Below are 25,060 nucleotides of genomic sequence, written 5' to 3'. Positions count from 1 at the left end.
CAGCGATCCTTAGGACATGTACACCAAGGTCCATCTGTGCCTCAATACTCTCCAGAGTTCAACTAAGCATTGTTTATCCCTACCTTTATTAATTTTGTCCCAAAATACATAATTTCCCTCTAATCAGGATTACGTTTTATGAATTCAACAATACAGGGACAACATTGGGCATTGTTTTAAGGTGAGAGCTCGGAGATTAAAGGGGATTCTTGGAGTTACGTTTTTTACAGAATGGGTGGCTGATATCTGGAGCATATTGCAGAATGCATAAGTGGACGTGGTCCTAATGTAGCAAATGGCATTAGTGTGGATGGGCAACAAGATTGGCTTGTCCGTGGTGGGCTGAAGGGCCCATTTATATGGTGTACGATTCCATGAATATCATCCTGTACCCTGGGACTACCTGCCTCACCATTATCTCTATCCCCTTCTCTACCTGACCTCTTGCAGAAACAATCTGGAGAATCTTCGCTTGAGAGCAAAACCACGCTGTTGGCTATTTGAGAGCTTTAAACAAACTTGTTTCTGTTCATCATTTGGCAATCTCCCAATGACCAGCAACCGATGCCGGAAACACAAATGTTTAAAAGCTGGCTCGTAAAACTCCAGGAAAATGGAGCCAAGGAGTTCTGCCGATTTACTCTACAGCAGAAATGTCATATCTGACCCTAATATAGTTTCATCCTATTTAATCACTGACATGTTTAAAACTATAAGTAATCAGAACCATGTTCGATCATTTTCTTGTGAGCACAGGAACAGTTAAAGGTGGGCAAAAGTAAATGGTAAATGTTGGCCATTCAATTTCACAATGAAGGTCGACTAAAAATAAAATACTGGAGGAACTCAACGAGTTAGGTGGCATCTGTGGAGGGAATGGACAGACAATATTTCAGGTCAGGACATCTCTTTAAAACAATCTTGAAGAAGAGACTTGACCTGATATGTCGTCCGTCCATCCCCTGAACACTTGTTGCCTGACCCGCAGAGTTTATCCAGCACTTTGACTTTGAAGATTCCAGCATCCCGGGTTTAAATATGGATCTTGCAATTGTTCTGGCTTGGATCAGTTAACGCAGAACAGACCAGCACTGAACCTAAATCCTCTCCATTCATCAAGCCTCTGAGCAGAACCTTTATTGACTGAGTCATCCATCAGCTGCAGCATCTGGATGCATTTCACTTTAATGGGATAGTATTTTCAGAAGCATTGAAGTAAAATGTTAACACATGACACAAAATTCCAGAATATAATGGCCATATAAAGAGAGGTAAGATTAACGACTTTACATGAGTGCTGGATGACTGCACAGTTCCATAGTCAAATCCCAGTCTGAGTTCTGTTCTGTACACCACATTGCACTGGTGAGAATGCAGAGGAGATTTACAAAGATATTTCTGGGACTAGAAAGCTTTAGCCATGAACAATAACTTAATACGTTCAGGGTGGTTTTCGCCAGAACTGACAGTGAAGTGAATGCTCACAATCTTATTCCCCAAGATTGAGGATTCTAAAACTATGGTGCACTGGTTTAAGCTGAGAAGAGAGGGATTTAAGAGGGACCTCAGGAGAAATTTTTCAATCAGAGGGTAGTCTGTATCTGGAATAAGTGCCAGAGGAAAGATTTCTTCAGAGGAAAGATTTAGAGAACTATGGATCAAATGGGACTAGCCCTGTATGCCAATTTAGATGGCATGGACAAGGTGGGCTGAAGGGCCAATATCCATTCTCTATGACATGAAATGTAATGGTGGTGCATGAAATAATGAGGATATATACAGAACAAATAAGGAGCTATTTCCTTTAGAAACATGATTAAAATAACAAGGGAGTAGATTTAAAATGATTGGTAGAAGAGATTGTTTCAAAACCGATACATTTCTTTAACTGAAACAATATCCGTTTCATTTTCCTCAGATGGTGTCTGACCAGCTGAGTGTTTTCAGGACTTTCTGGTTTGACCACTTACCTAATTGTGGACCTGCACCTTTTCTCTGTAATTGTAACCAAAGATCCTATAGCAGAGCTGCTATAGGATCTTTGATTGTAACGCTACTGTGCGATAACACTGTGTTCTGCACGATGGAATCTTTCCTGTTGTACTTGTGAATGGCTTCATTGTGATTACATGCTGTATGATTTGATTTGACTGGATGACACAGAATCAAGCTGTTCATTGTATCTTGGTAATGTGACAATAATAGACCAGGCTCACTATTCTGCCTCATGTTAAAACAGGACTAGGTATGTTCTTGGGACAATGGACGTTGTCATGTCATAAATTCATAAGGGATAGGAGTAGAATTGGGCCATTCGGCCCATCAAATTTACTCCACCATTCAATCGTGGCTGATCTATCTCTCCCTTCTAACCCCATTCTCCTGCCTTCTCCCCATAACCTCTGACACCTGTACAAATCAAGAATCTATCCGTATCTGCCTTAAAAATATCCACTGACTGCCTCCACAGCCCTCCGTGGCAAAGAATTCCACAGATTCACCACCCTCTGACTAAAGAAATTCCTCCTCATCTCCTTTCTAAAAGAATGTCCTTTAATTCTGAGGATATGATCTCCTGTCCTTCTGTGTGGTACAACTTCAATTGCTCATGTCCAGATGAATGATGTCCATCATTGGAGTGCTAAACTACGACTCACTTTCTCCCGAACACAAAGCGATCACGTTGAACAAATATTCAAGTTTACAGAGCCCGTGGTCAGACAGCCCAGCCTACGTTCAAAGCCCCACCCTCACACTCAGTTACTCCTGTATCAGGCCAGGGAGGGGGTGGGGAGCTGGTCCATGTCCCAATGAATCAGCGAGTGCGAATACTGTGTCATAACATCGAGCAAAATCTATGTCATAACATCTAGCAACCATAGGCTTCAATCTCAATTTCTATGCACAATAAAACGACAAATCTCAGCAACCTTAATTAAAAAATTAGTCCATGCTGTCTGAGGAGCAGTTAGTCAATAGCTCGTGATTTCTTGACAAGTTAACACATCATTACATTTCTAGAAAGCTATTCAATCCTATTATTCACAGGTAGTATAATGGAACAAAAGATAATTGTTTACGGTAGACTAAATGCTGGAGAAACTCAGCAGATGAGGCAGCGTCTATGGAGCGAAGGAAATAGGCAACGTTTCGGGCCAAAACCTTTCTTCAGACTAATGTGAGGGTGGGGGGAGGAGGGGGGAGGGGCAGGAAGAAGAAAGGAAGAGGTGGAGCCAGTGGGGTGAGGGAGAGCAGAGAAGGGGAGGAGAAACATAGACAATAGGTGCAGGAGGAGGCCATTCGGCCCTTCAAGCCAGCACCGCAATTCATTGTGATCATGGTTGCGTCCCCTATCAATAACCCGTGCCTGCCTTCTCCCCATATCCCTTGATTCCACTAGTCCCTAGAGCTCTATCTAACTCTCTCTTAAATCCATGGAGAAAGTAAGAACCTGAAATTAGAGAAGTCAACGTTCATACCGCTGGGGTGCAAACTGCCCAAGCGAAATAACAGGTGCTGCTCCTCCAATTTACGGTGGTCCTCACTCTGGCCATGGAGGAGGCCGAGCGGTATGAACATTGACTTCTCTAATTTCAGGTAGTCCTTATTTTCTCCTCCCCTTCTCAGCTCTCCCTCAGCCCACTGGCTCCACCTCTTCCTTGCTTCTTCCCGCCCCCCATCAGTCTGAAGAAGTGTTTCGGCCCGAAACGTTGCCTATTTCCTTGGCTCCATAGATGCTGCCTCACCCGCTGAGTTTCTCCAGCATTTTTGTCTACCTTCAATTTTCCAGCATCTGCAGTTCCTTCTTAAACATAATTGTTTACGGTTTGATTTGCACATTCACATTTTCTCTGGGTTGAATTATCTGTGGAACCACTTGCCAGCTCGCACTCCCCACCACTGCTCCCCCAGCTCCTACTCCTCACCTCCTATTCCCATCTACTCCCTCCTCCATTCGGAAGCCATAGCATCCACCAGTACAGTTGCAGGCAGCCGATTAAGGGGCAACATCTCTCTTTGGTCATTTAAAGAAAATGCACAACGTTTATGTTCACTTATCATCCAATCATGACCTCAATGAGATGAATCTCAAGGTGCTACAGAATATGCAGTAGATTCAAATTGCCGAAAATAAACTCCTAAATAAGGTGTGAACAACCCTTTCCAGGGACGATGTATGGCAAGGTTGTATGGCAGAAACGGGGCGCTTCGATTTCTTCCCACATTCCAAAGCCGTTTGTCGGTTAATTGGCTTTGGTAATATTGTAAATTGTCCCTAGTACATAGGATAGTGCTAGTGTGTGGGGTGATTGCTGGTCGGGGTGGACACGGTGGGCCAAAGGGCCAGTTTCTGCGCTGCACCTCTAATGGCTAAAGTAAAGTAAAAATGATTTGGTCAGAGGTTTGGAGTGAAACTTCAGAATGCCAAAAAAGCACCACCAAGACAGACCATGTGATGCCATTGTCAATTTCTTCCAAAAGAATAGCATTGAAAGCAGCTCAAGTGATTCAATAAACTCATCCAGAAAATATTTTCTTATTGGACAAATACACTTCCTACCCATATAAATGTGTCGTGGCTCATACAAACCTCTCATAATTGCTTGTCAAACGTTCACTTTTCACCGACATAATTGATAAACAGTAAACATCAACTTCCCTTAGTCAATTATTTTGTACATCAAAAGCAATCATGTTATTAATAATGGGGAATAACTATCGCAAATGTTTAAGACTGTCGCAACGTTTACAAAACATTTGGTCAGGTACATTGATAGGACAGATTTAGAGGGATATGGGCCAAATGCAGGCAGGTGGGACTAGTTGGCTGGTGTAGATGGGACATGTTGGCTGGTGTGGGCCAAAGGGCCTGTTTTCACGCTGCAAGGCTCTATGACTCTAAGTGTAATGGGCCTCCAATAATTTATCATTGCATTGCTAAAGCAGGCTACAAAGTAGTAAATTAGTTCTAACCAGAGAGGTGTAAGGCAATACCATTTGGCAAGTAGAAACCAGAGATATCGTAATAAATGTCCACAGGGCGGAATGATTCATATGTTATACAAGATTCTCAGCTTTCCTGGCCAATATATGGAATACAAGACCAGGGAAGTCAAAGTAAAATGATATGACACTTGATTAGAGTATTGTGGTCACCATTTTATTAGAGGGACATGACAGGTCTGTGTATGGGGTGTGGTGGAGATTTACATGCTTGCCTGTGACTGAAGTGTTTTAATTACGAGGGCTAGGCTGGGGTGAAATAGAGGTCAAGAGAGAATTAGATAAGGTGTAAAAAATTATTAAAAACCTTGTGAGTTTGAAGGAATTATTTAGTAACTCAGCGATAAAGGTCATAAGGAATAGGATTAGAATTAGGCCATTCGGCCCATCAAGTCTACTTTGCCATTCAATCATGGCTGATCTATCTCTCCCTCCTAACTCCATTCTCCTGCCTTCTCCCCATAACCTCTGACACCTGTACTAATCAAGAACAGCAGCATCTGTGGGGGTTATGATCTCTGGAGATGCTGCCTGACTCGCTGAGTTGCCCCAACATTTTGTGTCTTTCTTTGGTATAAGCCAATATCTGCAGATCCTTGTTAATACCTAGTTTGGTTTCACTCAATTCCAGACCATCAATCTCAGCTCAGTCATGGACCAAAGAGCACCATCTAAGGTGGGATTGGCTGCTTTTGACTTCAGGCCACCCTAGTGAAACCTAAGTTATCAATGGGAAAATGTCAGAGTCGCACCTTGCCCAAGCAAATTGGTCCTGGTCGTTGCAGCACAATCACTCCAGCCAAAACATTAACTAAGGCAGTGACCTTTGCTTAACCATCAGCAATAAATGCATCAATTACCTACCCAGCACCATTTGCAACTCCTCAACAAATGACACAATCCTGCACACAGCAAGACCAGGACTACATTCAGGCAAGGTTTCTCGTGAGTAACAAATTATCTCTGCACCAGCGAACAGCCAGGCAACCACCATCACCAACAAGAGAGGATCTAACCGCTATTTGTGAAATTTAGTGGCAAAACTATCACTGCGATCAGTTCCATCAAAATCCTGGGATCATTGATCAGAAACACAACAGGACCAATTACATACACAGCATAGCTACAATAGCAGGTCAGCAGTGAATGACACACTTTCTCACACCCCAAAACCTTTCCAGCAGCTATGTCACAAATCAGATGCTGGTTTACACCGAATAACTAGTGTGAACAAGTGATCGATGGTCACCATGGACACGGTGGGCCGAAGGGCCTCTAACCATGCTGCATCCTTCAATCAATTCAATTAATCATCCACATTATGTCCAACAGAGAAGGACAAAGCAACCCATTTGGTTGGTAGTCCATCTATCACCCTAAATATTAATTCCATCCACCGCAAGTGCATTTGGCTGCAGTGTTGTCTATCCACAAATTGTACTGCCATTACTGGCCCAGACTATTCCAGTTCATCCCTGACCCAAGATCTCCAGCAACAAGGAGAACAAGGGCAGCAAATGATGGGAACAACGTCACAGGCAAGTTTCCTCCATCACACACCATCCTGAAGTTGACAACCACAGCATGCATTACCTTCCTCAAAACCCCACCATGCAAGTCATCAGGTAATCATTCATGCAATACTTGTTTTTTTATTAATGCTAATTTCTTTGAGCACCTCATTCATTATAGACCTTCTGTGCTACATTTTACTTTAGACTTTAGAAATACAGTGTGGAAACAGGCTGTTTGGCTCACTGTGTCCGTGCTGACCAGGGATCATCCATGCTATCCTACACACTAACGACAATTTACAGTTTTATCGAAGCCAATTAGTGTGAGAGGAAACCGGAACACCCAGAGAAAACCCACGCCGTCACGGTGAGAACGTACAAACTCTGTACAAACAACATCCATATTCAGGATTGAACCCGGGTCTCTGCGCTGTAAGGCAGCAACTCTACTGCTGTGCCACCCCAACACTGAGGTATTCTGAGTCTCCATCCCTGAAGGCAGATACAAAGTATTTGTTTAATTTCTTGGACATTTATTATTTCCCTATATAATTTCTGTCTCACACACACATGTTAATTTTTGCTATGTACATCATTACAGTAGATTTTACAGCTTATGTACTTGTTTTCCACTTTCTCTTTCCTTATCAATGCTGAATTCTGAATTTTTTGTAACTCTTGGGGGACTGTTTGTTGGCCACATTAAAAGCACTTGCTTCAATTTGTCATTGCTTTAACTACCATTGATAGCCACGGTTGGATCACTTTTTCATTTGTCGTAAAATGATTGAGTGGAATTCTTTATTGTCACGTGACACGTCACAGTGAGATTCTTTGCCTGCATACCTTGCTAAGGTATGCAAATAATTGCCCATAAAGGGCACTTACAAAGTTACAAATTCCCCCCGCGCCAATTCCCCCTTTGTTTTTCCTCCCCGCATGGCAGTCTCCCATGCCAGCTCCTCAATTGTTCCTTCCCTTGGCAGCGGCGGCGTCTTCACTCCACATGTCCGTCCTTGTCTGGCGGTCGAGTGCCGCACCAACCTCTCCCCTAACACTACCGGGTCCTCTCTGGACGCCTCCATGGTGCCGACCCAGGCTCCGTCTACCCAGGCACCCATGGCCGCGGGCTCCACCGACCCCTGCAGCTCCACCTCCGATCCGCGAGGTTCCGGCCCGTTATGTCTGGGCCGCGAGGCTCCACCGCCAGCCCGCCAAATACTATATTGCATCTAAACTATGCATTCATTCTTTACATTTCAGACATTGTTTGTTCACTGCCATACCTTTCCATGTAGTACCCTGTCTTTCAGAGTCCAGTCACACCTCAATTAAACAAAATATTCCATTTAATATCCTGATTTCAGATTGAAAAACTAAATTACTTTCAACTTTCTCATGAATTTCTATCACATTGGGACCACTGTACCCTAAACACCTCTTAACTACCAGATCATCAATACATGTTTTCTTTCTACACAATGTTAGATCTAAAGTAGCCTATTCCCTTATTACTTCTACAACATAGTAATATGGAAAACCATCTGTTATACACTCCATAAAGTCGTTCTTCACACTCCTTTCTAATTTGACTATGCACGGGTTAAAGTCCCCTGTGACTTATGTGCCACCTTTTGTTATATTCACATGTAATTTCCTGATTAGTTCTATGCATACCATCTGCGCACTACTCCCTGAAATGTTTCCTGCTGCTTGCTGTTTCCTTGCTTCTTTTAACTTTTCTGTGCTAAGAACCTTCCTCTCTAGTTTTTTACCCAATCTTGAGAGCCTTCACCTCTTTTTCCATTTTGCTTACCTCTGAATTTTGTATTCTGAAAGATTCAGTTGCTATTCCTGGTCATTTTACATCCATGCCTCAGTCATGTCTGTGAGATCGACTAACTAACCCACTCAATTCCAATACAGGTGCACAACCTTTTATCCGAAAGCCTTGGGACCAGACACTTGTCGGATTTCGGACATTTTCGGATTTCCGAATGGAAGATTTTTAGCGTAGATTAGGTAGGGAGCGCGGGCGGCTTGAAAAGTCTGGAGCAGCTGCCTCCTCCCCGGAGACCGGGAGAATCATTGCATAAATGTTAGTCAGTTAGTTTGGAGGGATTTTATGTGGTGGTGGTGGAGTAGGGGTGAAGGGGGAAACTTTAATTCTTAGTCCCCTACCTGGTCGGCGACTCCCAACCTCGCGGAGCTGGGGGCTCCGTCCGGCCGCGGGCGGCGCCGGTTGGAGCTCCGACCCTGGCAACTCTACCCCTGGCTGCGCGGCTCCAAATCCAGCGACGCTCCAACATTCGCGGAGCTGGGGCGTCCGGCCACGGGCTGCGCTGGATTTGGAGCACCTCGCAGCCAGGGGTAGAGTTGCCGGTGTCGGAGCTACAACCGGCGCCGCCCGCAGCCCCACCGGCCACAGCGCTGCGGAGCTTACTGCACGGCGACCCGGTAAGGCATTGACCGCTCCCCACCTCTCCGACCAGGTAGGGGACTAAGAATTAAAGTTTTTACCCCCTTCCCCCCCCCCCCCCCCCCCCCCCCCCCCCCCCCCCCTTCACATAAAAGCCCTCCAAACTAACTGACTAACATTTAAGCAATGATTTACAGATGTTTAAGCGTCTCCCGGTCTCCGGGGAGGAGGCAGCCGCTGCAGTAATACAGACCTGGGTTGACCGTGGGTCGTTTCGGGTCAAGTTTGGCGCCAAACGCGAGCTTTGGTGCGCAGACGACATCTGGAAAAAATGGCCGGTTTTCGGAGTTTTTCGGTTTCCGGAACACCGGATAAAAGGTTGTGCACCTGTAGTGTCTTTATGTCACATTTAGTCAAGAATGCTCAACACATTCAAATAAAGAAACTCTTAGTTTAGTCTATTTACTATTTTTCTCAAGTTAATGAGTCACCAATTATTAATTTGTTGTATTATAGATTATTGAATTTGTACCTGTGCATTATCATGTTTACAGGCGTGTTAAGGGCCTGTCCCACTTGGACGACCTAATCCACGAGTTTAGAACAGCCTAAACGAGAAAAATGTCAAGGTCGTGCTGACTCGCCAAAATAAAAGACCTCCTATGACTATGTCTACGGCCTCCTATGACCCCTCCTCGACCTCAGTCTTCCACACCTAAGACCAACTACGACTAGCTACGAGTGGAAAATGATCACATGATAAAATGATGTCATGTTTGCATTTTTTTTCTTGGGCCTGTTACTAATCTACGACTACCATCACGACCTACTACGACCTACCCACGAGTAAAAAGTTTACATTTTTCCCATGCCAACCTTTTTTTTACTCTTGGACATTTTTTTATCAGGCTGGAAAAAATATCGCGACCTACTTGAGGCCACGAGTACGCGGAGACCACTCACGAGCATTAGGAAGAGTTACGAAGACCTCCTACGCCTCGTGGCTGCGAGTATGTCAAGGGCAAACTCAGCAGAGGTCGCCAATTAGGTCGTGAAAGTGGGACAGGGGCTTTCAGCTGCAGCAAGTAAGAATTTCATTGTTCTGTTGCTGATACATATGACAAACACGTTCGATACATTCGACTCTCGAATTAAAGGCAAATGTTTTAATTTAGACGGGACGTTTCTTTCCAGACAGACTCACCTTACCATGATCCATTTTACTATCTTGTATCATTGGTTTCTCTTCTCTTTCATTTTCTAAATCTACCTCAGAACGTCTCTCTCTTTGCTTGTGTTGGTGCCATTGGCTGATGAAGAAATAAATATGTTCCATGCACCACTCCCTGAGCCAGATATTCAATTCTTATTCACCCTGTGCCAATGCGCACATTGCTCAAGGAGTAATCTTCATATTTGTGGCTTTGGCTTTTAAGTCCGGGTCTTGCTGCTCGCATTCTTGCAGCAAGACATCCCTCTTCACCCTGTCTCTGTCAACCATGGTAACAGGGTCATTCCCCTCCCACTCCAGCCGCAAGGAAATGTTCTGGCAGGCAACTCAGTGTTCAGGATTCCATCCACAGTTACAGAGAACAGTATCTATCCTGTTAACTATACCGCTGCCTGCCACTGCCACCACTGCAATCCTTTCACTTCTTCTCCTTCCATGGCTCTTGAAGAAGCTTGGAACAGTGCAGAGATTTATGAGGACTTGAGGGCCTGAGCTACAGGGAGAGGCCGCGCAAGCCTTTTTATGTTTTGGAGCGCGGGAGGCAGTAGGGTGATCTTGTAGCGGTGTATAAAATCACGAGGGGAGGAAATTGATAGGGTGACCGCACAAAGTCTCTTCCCCAGTGGGAATCAAGAACCAGAGGGCAGAGGTTCCCATCTCACTGCTACCATCAGGGAGAAGGTACAAGAGCCTGAAAACCATGACAATCAGGTCGGCATAATGTTCGGCATGGACATTGTGGGCAGAAGGGCCTGTCCCGGTGCAGTACTGTTCTTTTTTTTTTCTAATTATGTTTTTGCAGTCTTTTTAAATTTTTTTTTCTGCAGTCGTTTAGAATGTTATGTCGACTTTTTGCATAACTTATGTTTTTGTGTGTTGTCTATGTGCCTGTGATAAAGGACAAAGGACATTTATTGTCACATACAGTTGTAGTGAAATTTGAGTTGCCATAGCAGCACACCAATAAAATAAACACAACATCATAGAATTTACCATGAAACATAAAAATCATCCCCCCACAGCGGGATCAACGTTTCCCACTGTGAGAGAAGGCAGCAAAGTTCAGTCTACTCCCTCAATGTTCACCCATGGTCGGGGCCTATTTGAGGCCTCCGCAGTTGCTGTTACGGCGGCCCGATGTTTCAGGACCTCTCGCGGGAATGATGAAACTCCGGCGTCGGAAGAACACTCTCAGCGGCTTGCAGTTCTGAAACGGCCGCTTCCTACCGGAGACCATGGCCCCCGAAGTCCACAGGCCGTACTGGTCGGAGCTCCAACACTGGCGATCTCGGCGAAAGATCCCAGGCTCCGCCATGTTTAAAATCTGCGCCGCCGCGGCAGGGCGCTTCGCAGACCACAGCTCCACGATGCTGAAGTCGGCAGTCCCAGCGCTCCGGAGCTCCAACATGGCGGCCCGTGTAAGGCATCGCCCGTTCCGCGATGGTACCTCAGTGCTGCGCCGCTGCTGAAGCTGCAGCTCGAAGCTCTGGCCGGTCTCCGGCAGGAAAGGCCGTGCCAATCCAGGTGGAGGGGGCAAAGATGCGGCTCGGAGGAAGGACGCATCCTCGCCCAGGTAGGGTCTGGAGAAAACGGTTTCCCCCTCCCCCCAACCCCCACATAAAAATAATAAAAGGCCTCCAAAACAAAACTGCAAGCAAGGTTTTCATTGTACCTCTACCTCACCTACTGGTGTATATGACAATAAACTCGACGTTACCTTGAACTTAACTTGGCTGTTCCACACCAATGCCCAGGGGAGCAAACCCATCGATGCCATTCCACTCCTTGTTCATCATTCACTCTCACACACATCCATCAACTCCTCTTGGTCATCAATATGCATTAACGGCAATTTACTGTGGCCGATTACCTGAACACCATGTGTAGGAAGGAACTGCAGATGCTAGTTTGAACCGAAAATGGACACAAATTGCTGGAGTAACTCAGCTGGAGATAGCATCTCTGGAGAGAAGGAATGGGTGACGTTTCGGGTCGAGACCCTTCTTCAGACTGAAGGCCTCGACCCGAAACATCACCCATTCCTTCTCTGCAGAGATGCTGCCTGTCCCGCTGAGTTATTCCAGCATTTTGTGTCTATTAACTTGAACTTGACCTTAGGGTCATGGGAGGGATCTGGAGTGCCTGGAGGAAGCCCATGTGATGACAGAGGGGGTGCATACACTTCACAGACAACACCGAGAGCTGTGATCACCTGTTCTGCTTAGACTTAGCCGCACAGCATGGAAACAGGCCTTTCAACCCACCTCATCTATGCCAACCTAACTGGCATACTGGGCTAGTCCTGTTTGCCTGCAATTGGCCCATAGCTCTCGAAACTCTTCCTACCTATACATCTGTCCAGATGTCGTCTAGAAGTCATAATTCTATCTGCTTCTACAGCCTACTGGCAGTGAAAGATCCTTGGACATGAAATATGAACTACAAATTTCTCTCTCCAGATGCTGTCAGACAAGCTAGGTATTTCTCACATCTTCTGTGCTAATTACATCTGCATCAGGTCTCGTCTGTGATTTGGATTCACGTGACGGTGACAGAGCCATTGAGTAAGACCTGTGGCCCCACCACAGAGCTGTGTCGTGGGCAATGCACAGCGGACAAATCGCTCGCCACCTTTTAAGGATTTTATTAGCCAGTGATCAGGGCAATGCTTCCCTGTGATGTAAACATACTTGGCCCCTCTCCTAATCTGTGAAGGATTTTGAAAACTATTTAGGATGAGTGTTCTCAGCCTGTTTACTATCTAAAGCAAGAGAAATTATTTATGGGATTTCTGACAACGTTTAGATTAATGCAGCTGATAGTAAGATTCAAGATATAAACTCTTTCCTTGTCTAATGTTTTATCAGCAATGCAGATCTGTAATTGACTTGTATTTAATTATTTTCACAATATGTTTTTGATTGGTCTCTTTAATACTGCACAGTGTAATAACAATACTGAAAAATTAAGTGGAAGGGATAATTTATGTAACTGGAAGATTGAAAAAACAACATGGAAACAGGATGGAAACATTCCTGGAAAATTTAATTAAACAAGTACTTAAAAACAGATGTTGGCTTAGTTGATACAACACTGTTAACTCTTTAAAAAGTCCAACGCTCTTTCTTTAAAACAAAGAATCTTGAATCAATATAATTAATTTGAGATTGGTATATCATTGATGACCTTTCGTTTGATTAGAGTTATGGAGTCATACAGCACGGAAACACAGCCTTGGCCCAATTTGTCCATGCTGACCAAGTTGCCTCAGTGAGCTGGTCCCACCTGCCTGTGTCTGGCATGTGTACCTCCACATTGTCCCCATCCATGTCCCTGTCCAAACGGCTTTTAAATATCACACATGTGCAGGCCTCAACTTCGTCCTTCGGTTAGATCCAGCACTTCCAGATTGTTCTAGATTTATTTAAAGCCACTGGCGGCAACACCAGCAAGACGGTGCCCAAGCTAGGCGACTCTCTGCGTGCTGGTCCCGGAAGCGGATCTGCAATCACTCATTACAATCGTTCCACTCTTTTAAACCTCTCCTCCACAGATTCCCCTTGTCGTGTTTCTGTACACTGTGGACCGCTCGATTGTAATCACGTACAGTTTTTCCGCTCACCAAACAGCAACAAAAAGCGTTTCGCTGTACCTCGGTACATGTGACAATAAATTAAACCAAACACAATTGTGGATGGATACTAAGTTGGTTACAAGGAATATGGATCTCAGGAAATGGAGAGCAATCAATACATTTTATACATGTATCTGATGCTAATATTTTTAAACATGAAATTGGGAACAATATTTTGGAAATATTCAGCAGTAGATCGTTGCCTGGCGTTGAGGTGAATGGCAATGTAAGGTTTTATGAGTCAAGTTTCTTACCTGATGGTCTGGCCTCGATGACGTATCGGCTGATGGGGGCCTTTCCCGAGTCCCCACTGGACCAATGAATGGTGATGACGGAGCCGTACCTGTAGATCAGTGGCTCACCTGGAGGCCCCGGGGAACCTGAGGGAAGGTAAGCACATGGGTGAGAAAACGCTGTCTGTAGTGAGGCCTCTCCCAACCTCCCAACTCTCCCCAAAGCACTCCGTCATCAAACTGTTTTCAAAGGGTCTGTACCTGTTATAATGTGGGAAACATGTGTCAGCCAAGTTATGTTTGGTAGGGTCACCCACACTGCAACAACCTCAATGTATGTCTGTGAGGAGTGTTGGGTGAATGATAAATGTTGGTCATTCAATATCACAGTGTATTTGGGCTAAAACCAAATTGCTTGAGGAACTCGGCAGGTCAGGCAGCATCTGTGGAGAGAATGGACAGATGGCGTCTTGTGTCGGACATTGTGCTGTTGGTTTTTCTATGTCAACTCTCTTTCTTTCAAGAAAAATGGAATGAAAGAATAAGGAAGAAAAGTCCATGCTCACAAAGTTTACAACGCTTCACATTTCTCTTTTGTCCAGACCCTTGTGATCCGATTTCTACGCAGCCCATTGCAGCAAGATTATTGGAACTAACAGCAGCATTGGAATCACAAGTGTAGTGCATGGTTCCTCCCTCTTCAGGCAGGTCTCTGCACACTCATGGACCTCTCCCCATAGCACTACTTCCCATCCCTTGTCCCACTTGAACTTGTTCCAATCCCATGGGACACCCGTCTCACTCACATGCCATCCCAGGGCTTTTCCACTGCTGCTTTGACAGGCTAAATACAAACTGCTTTTCAGAAACTTTAACACTCCCCTTCATCACAGTAACACCAACGCTAATTGTCTTTCTAACACTATGAAGGCCAGGTTTAATGTTTTTTGCCCTTTCACATAAATAATTTTGATAAATCGCAACTACACACCCAGCGAATAAACAGCTTTTCACACGTTATTTTGCCAAACAAAAGACATCGGCTTGTACTCGCTAGAATTTAGAAGATTGAGGGGGGATCTTATAGAAACTTACAAAATTCTTAAGGGGTTGGACAGGCTAGATGCAGGAAGATTGTTCCCGATGTTGTGGAAGTCCAGAATTGGGGTCACAGTTTAAGGATAAGGGGGAAGTCCTTTAGGACCGAGATGAGAAAAACATTTTTCACACAGAGAGTGGTGAATCTGTGGAATTCTCTGCCACAGAAAGTAGTTGAGGCCAGTTCATTGGCTATATTTAAGAGGGAGTTTGATGTGGCCCTTGTGGCTAAGGGGATCAGGGGGTATGGAGAGAAGGCAGGTACGGGATACTGAGTTGGATGATCAGCCATGATCATATTGAATGGCGGTGCATGCTCGAAGGGCCGAATGGCCTACTCCTGCACCTATTTTCTATGTTTCTATCAATTTATGGAGACACAAAAAACTGCAGATGCTGGCATCTTGAGCAAAATGTGAAAGCACTGGAGGAACTCAGTGGGTCAGGCAGCATCCGTGGGTTGATGTTTGTGGTCTGAAGAAGGGTCCTGACCCAAAAGGTTGTTGTCCATTTCCCTTACAGATGCTGCCTGAATCGCTGAGCTCCTCCAGTGCTTTGTGTTTGGTGATTAATGGCTGTTCTTAGCAAGGCATATATAAATTATGTTGAAACAGAGGAATTTATTTTGTGCAGGCGCCTGAGGAACTACAAACCAAGAGTAGAATGTAGTTGAGTTGGCTTTATCACTTGGTGTTGAGTTGTCAAGGAAACCAGGCTCCTGATGAAACAGGGGTTGGAAGTGTTTAAAGTTAGGTACACAACGTAGCAGAAAAATAGAAAAACATGTAAGTGACAAAACAAAGGTGGCAAATTAGTTTTTGGTTCCCAGTGCTAAACTGAAGTGAGAACTGCAGCTCAGATTCACTCGCTGAAATCTGGTCCCACCACCACCTTTGACGGAAGGGAATGGAAGAGATGAGAATACTGGCAGTAACACCCTCACATTAGTTTATGATCTGCAACAAAAGGGTAATTTCTCTCTCCCAGACTTAGAGAGAAACATATTTAATTACCTTCCCCTGGTCCAGTTGTGATGTTTGCCTCAATTTCTGGTCCATACGTGAAGGTTTTAGCTTTGATTCGGTAGGCGTAAGTGACGCCATCCGACAGGTCTTTAATCTTCATCCATCCGGGGCTGTTTCCCTTCACATCCACGGTCACAATCTTACTCACACCTGCACAGCAAGAGAATCACTGAAACCGGCTCAGCCAGACACCAGCATTTATGTTGGATAGACTGTGCGTGTACGGGAATATGCTGAGAACAACTACAACAGAGTTTGGATTAAGTATAATAACAAGTGAACAATTACTTTAGACAATCACTTAGAGATAAAAATCAATAAAAATGACAACGGTAAATGTGCATAATTTTGTGTTATCCTTCTGCTTTTTTCTTCCCCCTCCTTCTCCCCCTCCCCTCTGAAGATGGACCTTTGGCTGTGTACCAACAGGTCAAGTGCCCAGTGGAATCTTTGCCAAATGGTCATTCATCATGTGCTGATGTGGAGATGCATGTCATTCCATCAGATTCCTTTGCCTATCTTTAGACTTTAGAGATACAGCATGGAAACAGGCCCTTCGGCTCACCCAGTCCACGCACCCTGTACACCAACACTATCCTACACACTCAAGCCAATTAACCTACAAACCTGTATGTCTTTAGAGTGTGGGAGGAAACCAGAGCACCTGGAGAAAACCCATGCGGTCACAAAGGGAACGTGCAAACTCCGTACAGACAGCACCCGTAGTCAGGATAAAACCAGGGTCTCTGGCACTGTAAGGCAGCAAATCTACTGCTGCGCCAACACAGTAAATAGCCTCTAGTGTGTAGATGAGTGGTAGAATCTAGGGGGTGTGGATAGGAATGTGGTGACTATAAAATGGGTTAGGGTAGGATTGGTGTGAAAATGGATGCTTGATGGTTGACATGGACTTGATGGGCCGAAGGGTCTCCTTTCCATCTCTCTAACTATGGGAAGTAAATACGTTAATGCTTACCATCAACAGGCATGCAAGGCTCATAGACTAGCTGGTATCCTTCGATGATGCCATTGGGATACTTGGGTGCTCCCCACGACACGTTGACAGAGGTGGTGGTGAGCTCGCTGAATTGGATGTAGCTCGGAGCACTCGGAGCTGTGAGTGAAAAAGCAAGACAGTGATCAGTTGTGATCCGTGGCCACAACTCAGAGACCAGAGGTTGAGTAAATGAGACCTAACATCAACGTCAATGGACAATTATTAACATTTTCCATTCTTATTTGTGGGCATTCAACCAAACACACAGCATGCAGAGAAATGGGTGATGTCCAGACAAGAGGAAGGGCAGGAAAACGCTGCATGGATATGTACATGTTCACATATATTTATTAAAACCGCCCATCTTTCGCATTTCTTGTCCACCAAATCTTATTTCCTGCTGTAAGCTTTTGCCCTATATTAGTGCATACGTTTCACATTGAAAACTCCTAACTCATGTGTATATTTATCATAGAAACTAGCTCCGTAAACTTGGCATACCATAATTACACTCGCAAGTCATGGCATCTGATAATGTGGAGCTAGCTATATTTCTGCTTCAATCAACATAACGTCATTCTCACTGCAACAACTGTGGCACATCATCTGTGTATTGGCAGTATCTCTGAAGAAAAGGAATAGGTGATGTTTCAGAACCCTTCTTCAGACATTCTTCTAGGGTCTCAACCCGAAACGTCAACTATTCTTTTTCTCCAGAGATACTGCCTGACCCGTGGAGTTACTCCAGCATTTTGTGCCTATCTTTGATATAAACCAGCATCTGCAGTTCCTTTCTACAATCAAAGTATTGGTTTATTATTGTCATGTGTACTGAGATACAGTGAAAAGGTTTGTTTATGTACTATTCAGTTGGATCACACGATGCCCGAGTACAATCAAACCATTCACAAATACAGCAGGTAGTGCAATGGGAATATATACCAGAGTGGAGAATATAGTGTTACAGCATTGTAGCATTACCGTGACAGAGAAAGTGCAGATAATAAAACAAGTGGGAAGGCCTCAGTGAATTTACCTTCAACCAATAACATGAAGCATAGATTATCTTCTTTTTTTATTTTTGAGATTTTGCGATTCATAAATATGCCAACAATACAGCAGTCACCGAAGCATCTCGGGACATCCCATGATGTGAAAGTTGAAACAAAAATGTTTAAAAAAAAGACACAAAGTGCTGGAGTAACTCAGCGAGTCAGGCAGCATCACTGGAGAACATGGATAGTTGACATTTCGGGTTGGGACCCTTCTTCAGACTGACCGTGTCTCCAACAAATGATATTCTGTCTCATTTTGTTATTAATTTTATAATTTTTAATGATCACATTTTTCTGCTTTTCTGGCAAATATTTCCCCAAATATAAAGGATCCGTGCCCTTGCCAGCTGGTCTACGTGACCTCCCAGTTTCTTGTAATTTGTGGAAAAGGTCAGACACTTCAAAGCACAAGAAGACAAAGAAGATTTGTCCTGAAAAGTTGTCATTCTGAAGCTACTGCCAGCACTTTCTATTATTAAATACAAAGTGAATTTTATGAAGTGCCAAATAATATCTAAGACACAACAAGCTTTTTCCGTGAAAGGATTGTAGTCGCTATATCATACAACACATGCTCTATTTACAGGGCTATATCTAATAATTTTGTACAGATTTTGCCAATAAAATTCTGAATGCTTTTACCCCATGGATTCTTTTGCTCACACCATTATATTTAGTAAAAGTGAATTATAAAGTTGATGCAGTTTTAGACTAGTTCACGTTTTTAATTCCCTGTTCATGAGAGAGTTAGATTTAGCTCTTCGGGCTAAAGGAATCAAGGGATATGGGCTACTGATTTTAGATCAGCCATGATCATATTGAATCGTGTAGGCGGCGCGACTCTTGCCAGCAGCGGCCTCTGCAGCCCGTCTGCGTTTTAATTATTTTTTGTCTATGTTTTTATGTAGTTTTTGTTATTTTTTTGTTTGTTGGGTGTGTGTGGGGGGGGGGGGGGGGGGGGGGGGAGGGAGGGGGGGGTAACTTTTAATCTCTCCCTACACGGGAGACCCGACCTTTTCTTTGTCGGGTCTCCGTTGTCGTTGGGGCTGCAACGAGGAGCGGCCTCCAACAGGGCTCTGGTTCCGACGACTCACTTCACCGTCGCGGAGCTGGCCGAGTCCAGAGCGGGTGGAGCGGTGGTGGAGCGCTGCTGCGGCCCGACCTCCGGAGATTCGGAGGTTGCAACTGTGGGTCTGGCGGACGGCGGCACCGGGAGCCCGCGGGTCCCTGGAGGGAGACCGCTTTTCAGGGCTCCCCCAACGGCGACTTCTCCCGCCCGAGTTGCGGGGCCGAAGAGCTCCTGGAGCGGGGCCTTACAGCACCGCCCCGCGCGGCTTGGAATGGCCGCGGGACTCTGCGAGCGCCCGGCGGGGGCTCCAACATCAAGACCCGGTGTGCGACCTTGCACCACCCAGCGTGGCTTTAGTGGCCGCGGGACAATCGCCATCGTCAGCCGGGGGCTTTGACTTTGACTCTGACATCGGGGGGGGAGAGTGCAGTGGAGAGATAAGTTTTTTTGGCCTTCCATCACAGCGATGTGATGGATGTTTATGTAAATTATGTTCCGTCTTGGGTCTATTTGTTTGTAATGTATGGCTGCAGAAACGTCATTTCGTTTGGACCTCAAGGGGTCCAAATGACAAATAAATTGAATCTTGAATGGCGGAATGGCTCAAAGCACCTACTCCTGCATCTATTTTTCTATGTTTCTATGACACCAATTATACAATTTAATAAATATTTGACTGGAAATAGGCAATGTATTGAAGAAGCTCAGGGGTAGTTCCACTCCACATTCTTTGTCTTGACTTGGAGCAAGACTAATGTCAGCTGACCCCTCTCACCCTGGCCACAAACTCTTTGAATCACTTCCCTCTGGAAGGCGACTCCGGACTGTCAAAGCTGCCACAGCCAGACATAAAAACAGTTTTTATCCACGAGTAGTTGCTCTACTCAACAGCCAAAAATCTGTAGCCTCCCTTTGATCTGGTATTTTGTTGGTTCACATAGTGTTTTATCATTAATGTTTTATTATTATTAATGTTTAGTGTTTTCTGAGTCATTCGTAACTGCCACTGTATGTCATGTTGTTACTTGTGTGCGGAGCACCAAGACAAATTCCTTGTATGTGAATACTTGGCCAATAAACTTACTTACTTACTTGTTCGCCTCACTTGTTCACCCAACGAGGCAGCACAGCTCAGAAACATCCACACTACAATGGCACTTAGTCGGCAGAGCCACTTTCACATTCTCTGCAAGTACGTATTTTCTCAATGTTTAGATTAATTTAATTTAAAGATACAGCTTGGAAACAGTCCCGTGGCCCACCAAGTACGCATCGAATGGTGATCCCCGCACACTAGCACGATCCTACATGTGAGGGACAATTTACATTTATAACAAGCCTATTAACCTACAAACCTGCACGACTCTAGAATGTGGGAGGAAAACAAAGCACCCGGAGAAAACCCACGTGGTCAGGGGGAGGACGTGCAAACTCCATACAGACAGCACCTGTAGTCAGGATTGAACCTGGGTCCCTGGCTCCATAAGGCAGCGACTCTACCACTGTGCCTCCCCTGCTGCCACATTGATGGTACAATGATGGAGATTGTGTTAAAGGCGGGCAGTGGGCCACGTTACAACTCATGGCAGACCTCCTGTGTGTCCGCTGAAAGGTGGGAACATGGAGAGCACGACTGGTCATGCATCTGTACATCTGGCCACACCTGGTGCCCCTGTATATGTTAGGTACAGAGCATAATGACCACTCTGACTGGTTTGGCAACTCCATTGTCCAGGAATGTAGGAGATCATAGAGAGTGGTCATGGGTACTGACCCCATCATTGAAAGGATCTACAGGTGATGCTGCCTCAAGTATAGGCTGCCATCATCACCACCCTAGCCAAGCTTCCATCTCACTGCTACCATCAGGAGCCTGAAAACATAACCACCAGGTAAAAGCAGGCCGTGCGGGGCTGGGGAATGATAAGGTTGGAGGCTGTGGAGGGCAAACAACTGGAAGTGATAACATTGGAGATAGTTTGAGAGATAATGGCCTGGTGCTCATGGTCTAAGGGTAAGTATGAGGTGTCTGAAGAAGGGTTTTGACCCAAAACATCACCTAGTCGTTTTCTCTAGAGATGCTGATCGACCCGCTGAGTTACTCCAGCATTTTGTGTCTACCTTCAGTGTAGATGGAGCATGTTGGTCAGTATGGGCAAGTTGGGCAAAAGGGCCTGTTTCTACACTGTATCTCTAAACTAAACTATCTAATTAAACTAATCTAATCCACACTGAACTGCACAGGAAATTAATTAAAAAAAAATACAGCACAGGAACAGGCCTTTCGGCCCACAATGTCTGTGCTGGAGATGTTAACCATATAACCATATAACCATATAACAATTACAGCACAGAAACAGGCCATCTCGGCCCTACAAGTCCGTGCCGAACAACTTTTATTCCCTTAGTCCCACCTGCCTGCACTCATACCATAACCCTCCATTCCCTTCTCATCCATATGCCTATCCAATTTATTTTTAAATGATACCAACGAACCTGCCTCCACCACTTCCACTGGAAGCTCATTCCACACCGCTACCACTCTCTGAGTAAAGAAGTTCCCCCTCATGTTACCCCTAAACTTCTGTCCCTTAATTCTGAAGTCATGTCCTCTTGTTTGAATCTTCCCTATTCTCAAAGGGAGAAGCTTGTCCACATCAACTCTGTCTATCCCTCTCATCATTTTAAAGACCTCTATCAAGTTCCCCCTTAACCTTCTGCGCTCCAGAGAATAAAGACCTAACTTATTCAACCTATCTCTGTAACTTAGTTGTTGAAACCCAGGCAACATTCTAGTAAATCTCCTCTGTACTCTCTCTATTTTGTTGACATCCTTCCTATAATTGGGCGACCAAAATTGTACACCATACTCCAGATTTGGTCTCACCAATGCCTTGTACAATTTTAACATTACATCCCAGCTTCTATACTCAATGCTCTGATTTATAAAGGCTAGCATACCAAAAGTTTTCTTTACCACCCTATCTATATGAGATTCCACCTTCAAGGAACTATGCACGGTTATACCCAGATCCCTCTGTTCAACTGTATTCTTCAATTCCCTACCATTTACCATGTACGTCCTATTTTGATTTGTCCTGCCAAGGTGTAGCACCTCACATTTATCAGCATTAAACTCCATCTGCCATCTTTCAGCCCATTTTTCCAAATGGCCTAAATCACTCTGTAGACTTTGGAAATCCTCTTCATTATCCACATGATGCCAAATTAAACTAATTTCCTTTGCTGCACATGACCCCCTATCCCTCCATAACCACGTGCCTGTCTAAAAACCTCTTAAATACCAATATTGTATCTGCCTCCACTACCACCTCTGGCAGCTCATTCCAGGCACCCACAACTCACTGTGCAAAAAACATGACTCCTTCAAACTTTGCCCCTCTAATTTTAAAGCTATGCCCTCTAGTCTTTGACATTTGCACTCTGGGAAATAGGTTCTGACTGTCTACCCCATCTGAATCTCTTATAATTGTAAAAATCTTTATCAGGTCTCTCTTTAACCTCTGCCGTTGCAGAGAAAACAATCCATAAGGTCATAAGGAATAGGAGCAGAATTAAGCAATTTTGCCCATCAAGTCTCCTCCGCCATTCAATCATAGCTGATCTATCTCTCCCACATAACCCCTTTCTCCTGCCTTCTCCCCATAACCTCTGACACCTGTTCTAATCAAGTATCTATCTCTGCCTTAAAAATATCCACTGGCTTGGCCTCCACAGCCTTCTGTGGCAAAGAATTCCACAGTCACCACCCTCTGACTAAAGAAATTTCTCCTCATCTCCAATCTAAACGAACGTCCTTTAATTCTGAGGCGATGACCTCTAGTCCTAGACTCTCCAACTAGTGGAGACATCCTCCCCACATCCACTCTATCCAAGCCTTTCACTATTCTGTATGTTTCAATGAGGTCCCCCCTCATTAATCTAAAGTCCAGCGAGTACAGGCCCAGACGCCATGAACTACTCATTCCTGGGATCATTCTTGTAAACCTTCTCTGGACCCCCTCCAGAGCCAGCACATCCTTCCTCAGATATGGCGCCTAAAATTGCTCACAATATCCCAAATGCAGCCTTACCAGCACCTAATAAGGCCTCAACATTACATCCCTGTTTATGTATACAAGTCCTATTGAAATAAATGCTGGCATTGAGTTTGTTTTCCTTCCTACCGATTCGATTTACAGATTAACTTTTTAGGAATCCTGTACACAGCACTCCCAAGCCTCTTTGCACCTCCGATTTCTGGATTCTCACCCTATTTAGAAAATAGTCGACGCCTATATTCCTGCTACCAAAATGCATGACTCCACACTTTGCTACACTAAATTTCATCTGCCACTTCTCTGTCCACTCTCCCAACCTGTCCACGTCCTTCCGCAGAGTCCCTGCTTTCTCTACACTACCTGTCCCTCCACCTATTTTCGTATCACCCACAAACTTTGCCACAAAGCCTTCAATCGTCCAAATCATTAATATACAACGTAAAGAGTCATGGCACCAGCACCGACCCTTGCGGAACTCCACTAGTCGCTTGCAGCCAACCAGAAAAAGCCCCCTTTATTGCGACTCATTGACTTCAGCTATCTAGCCAACCTGCTATCCATGTCAGTATCTGCTCTTTGATATCGTAGGCTCGCATCTTCCTAACAGCCCAACGTGTGGCACCTTATCAAAGGCTGTCTGGAAGTAAACAACATCTACTGACTCTCCTTGGTCAGTCCTGCTATTTACTTCAATGAATTCCAGCAAATTTGTCAAGCAAGATCTCCCTTTCATAAAGCCATGCAGACTTCGGCCTATTTTATCGTGAGCTTCGAAGTACTCCTTAAACTCACATTTTATAATCGACTAAAATCTTACCGATCATCGAAGTCAGACTGTGGACACAAAATGCTGGAGAAACTCAGCATCTTTGGAAAGAAGGAGAGGGTGACGTTTCGGGTTGAGATCCTTCTTCAGACTGATGTCAGACAGATGATCCCCTGACATCAGTCATTTTGTAGATAGACAAAATTGCTGGATAAGCTCAGCGGGTGCGGCAGCATCTATGGAGCGAAGGAAATAGGCAACGTTTCGGGCCGAAACCCTTCTTCAGACCCTGACATTTCAGCCCGAAATGTTGCCGATTTCCTTTGCTCCATAGATGCTGCCGCACCCGCTGAGTTTCTCCAGCAATTTTGTCTACCTTCGATTCTCCAGCATCTGCAGTTCCTTCTTGACCATCAGTCATTTTGTGTCTACCTTCGATTTAAACCGGCATCTGCAGTTCTTTCCTACACACCAAAGTCAGACTAACCGGCCTATAGTTCCCACTATTCTGCCTTGCTCCCTTTTTGTGCAGTTGGGTAATATTGGCAATTCTCCACTCATCTGGGACCACCCCTGATTCTAGTGATTCTTGAAATATCAGTCAATGCCTCCACAAACTGTAAAACCCCCTCTTTCAGAACCCTTGGGTGCAGTCTAACCGGCCCACGTGACATACATATACAGCCCTTTCAGCTTCCCAAGCACCTTCTCCCTATTAATAGCCACTCCACTAACTTCCACCCCCTGACTCTCCTGAATTTCAGGTACTTTGCTGGTGTCTACCACTGTGAAGACTGATGCAAAAAGGTTATTCAACTCCACTGCCATATCTTTATTCACCATTATCACTTCTCCTGCATCATTCTCCAATGGTCCAAAATCCACTCTTGCCTCTTTCTTGCTCTTTATATAACTGAAGAAACTCTTGCTATCCTTTTTTATATTATTGGCTAG

The 25,060-nt window shown here is 44.8% G+C and overlaps 1 protein-coding gene across 1 annotated transcript in view; it reads right to left on the bottom strand.

Annotated features, from left to right (window-relative positions):
• Positions 1 to 25,060, bottom strand: part of sdk2b (sidekick cell adhesion molecule 2b) — a 656,366-nt gene that overhangs the window by 92,057 nt on the left and 539,249 nt on the right. Inside the window, exons 38-40 of the mRNA XM_055654146.1 lie at positions 17,135 to 17,272; positions 16,147 to 16,308; positions 14,057 to 14,182 (exon numbers count right to left, since the gene is read on the bottom strand). Coding sequence (XP_055510121.1) covers positions 14,057 to 14,182; positions 16,147 to 16,308; positions 17,135 to 17,272 — 426 coding nt within the window. The remainder of the gene's footprint in view (positions 1 to 14,056; positions 14,183 to 16,146; positions 16,309 to 17,134; positions 17,273 to 25,060) is intronic.

Source organism: Leucoraja erinacea, chromosome 23 (assembly GCF_028641065.1).
Source record: "Leucoraja erinacea ecotype New England chromosome 23, Leri_hhj_1, whole genome shotgun sequence".
Classification (NCBI taxonomy): domain Eukaryota; kingdom Metazoa; phylum Chordata; class Chondrichthyes; order Rajiformes; family Rajidae; genus Leucoraja; species Leucoraja erinaceus.
Note: the sequence above shows the minus strand (reverse complement) of the source record. Positions and strands in the feature narration are given on the sequence as shown.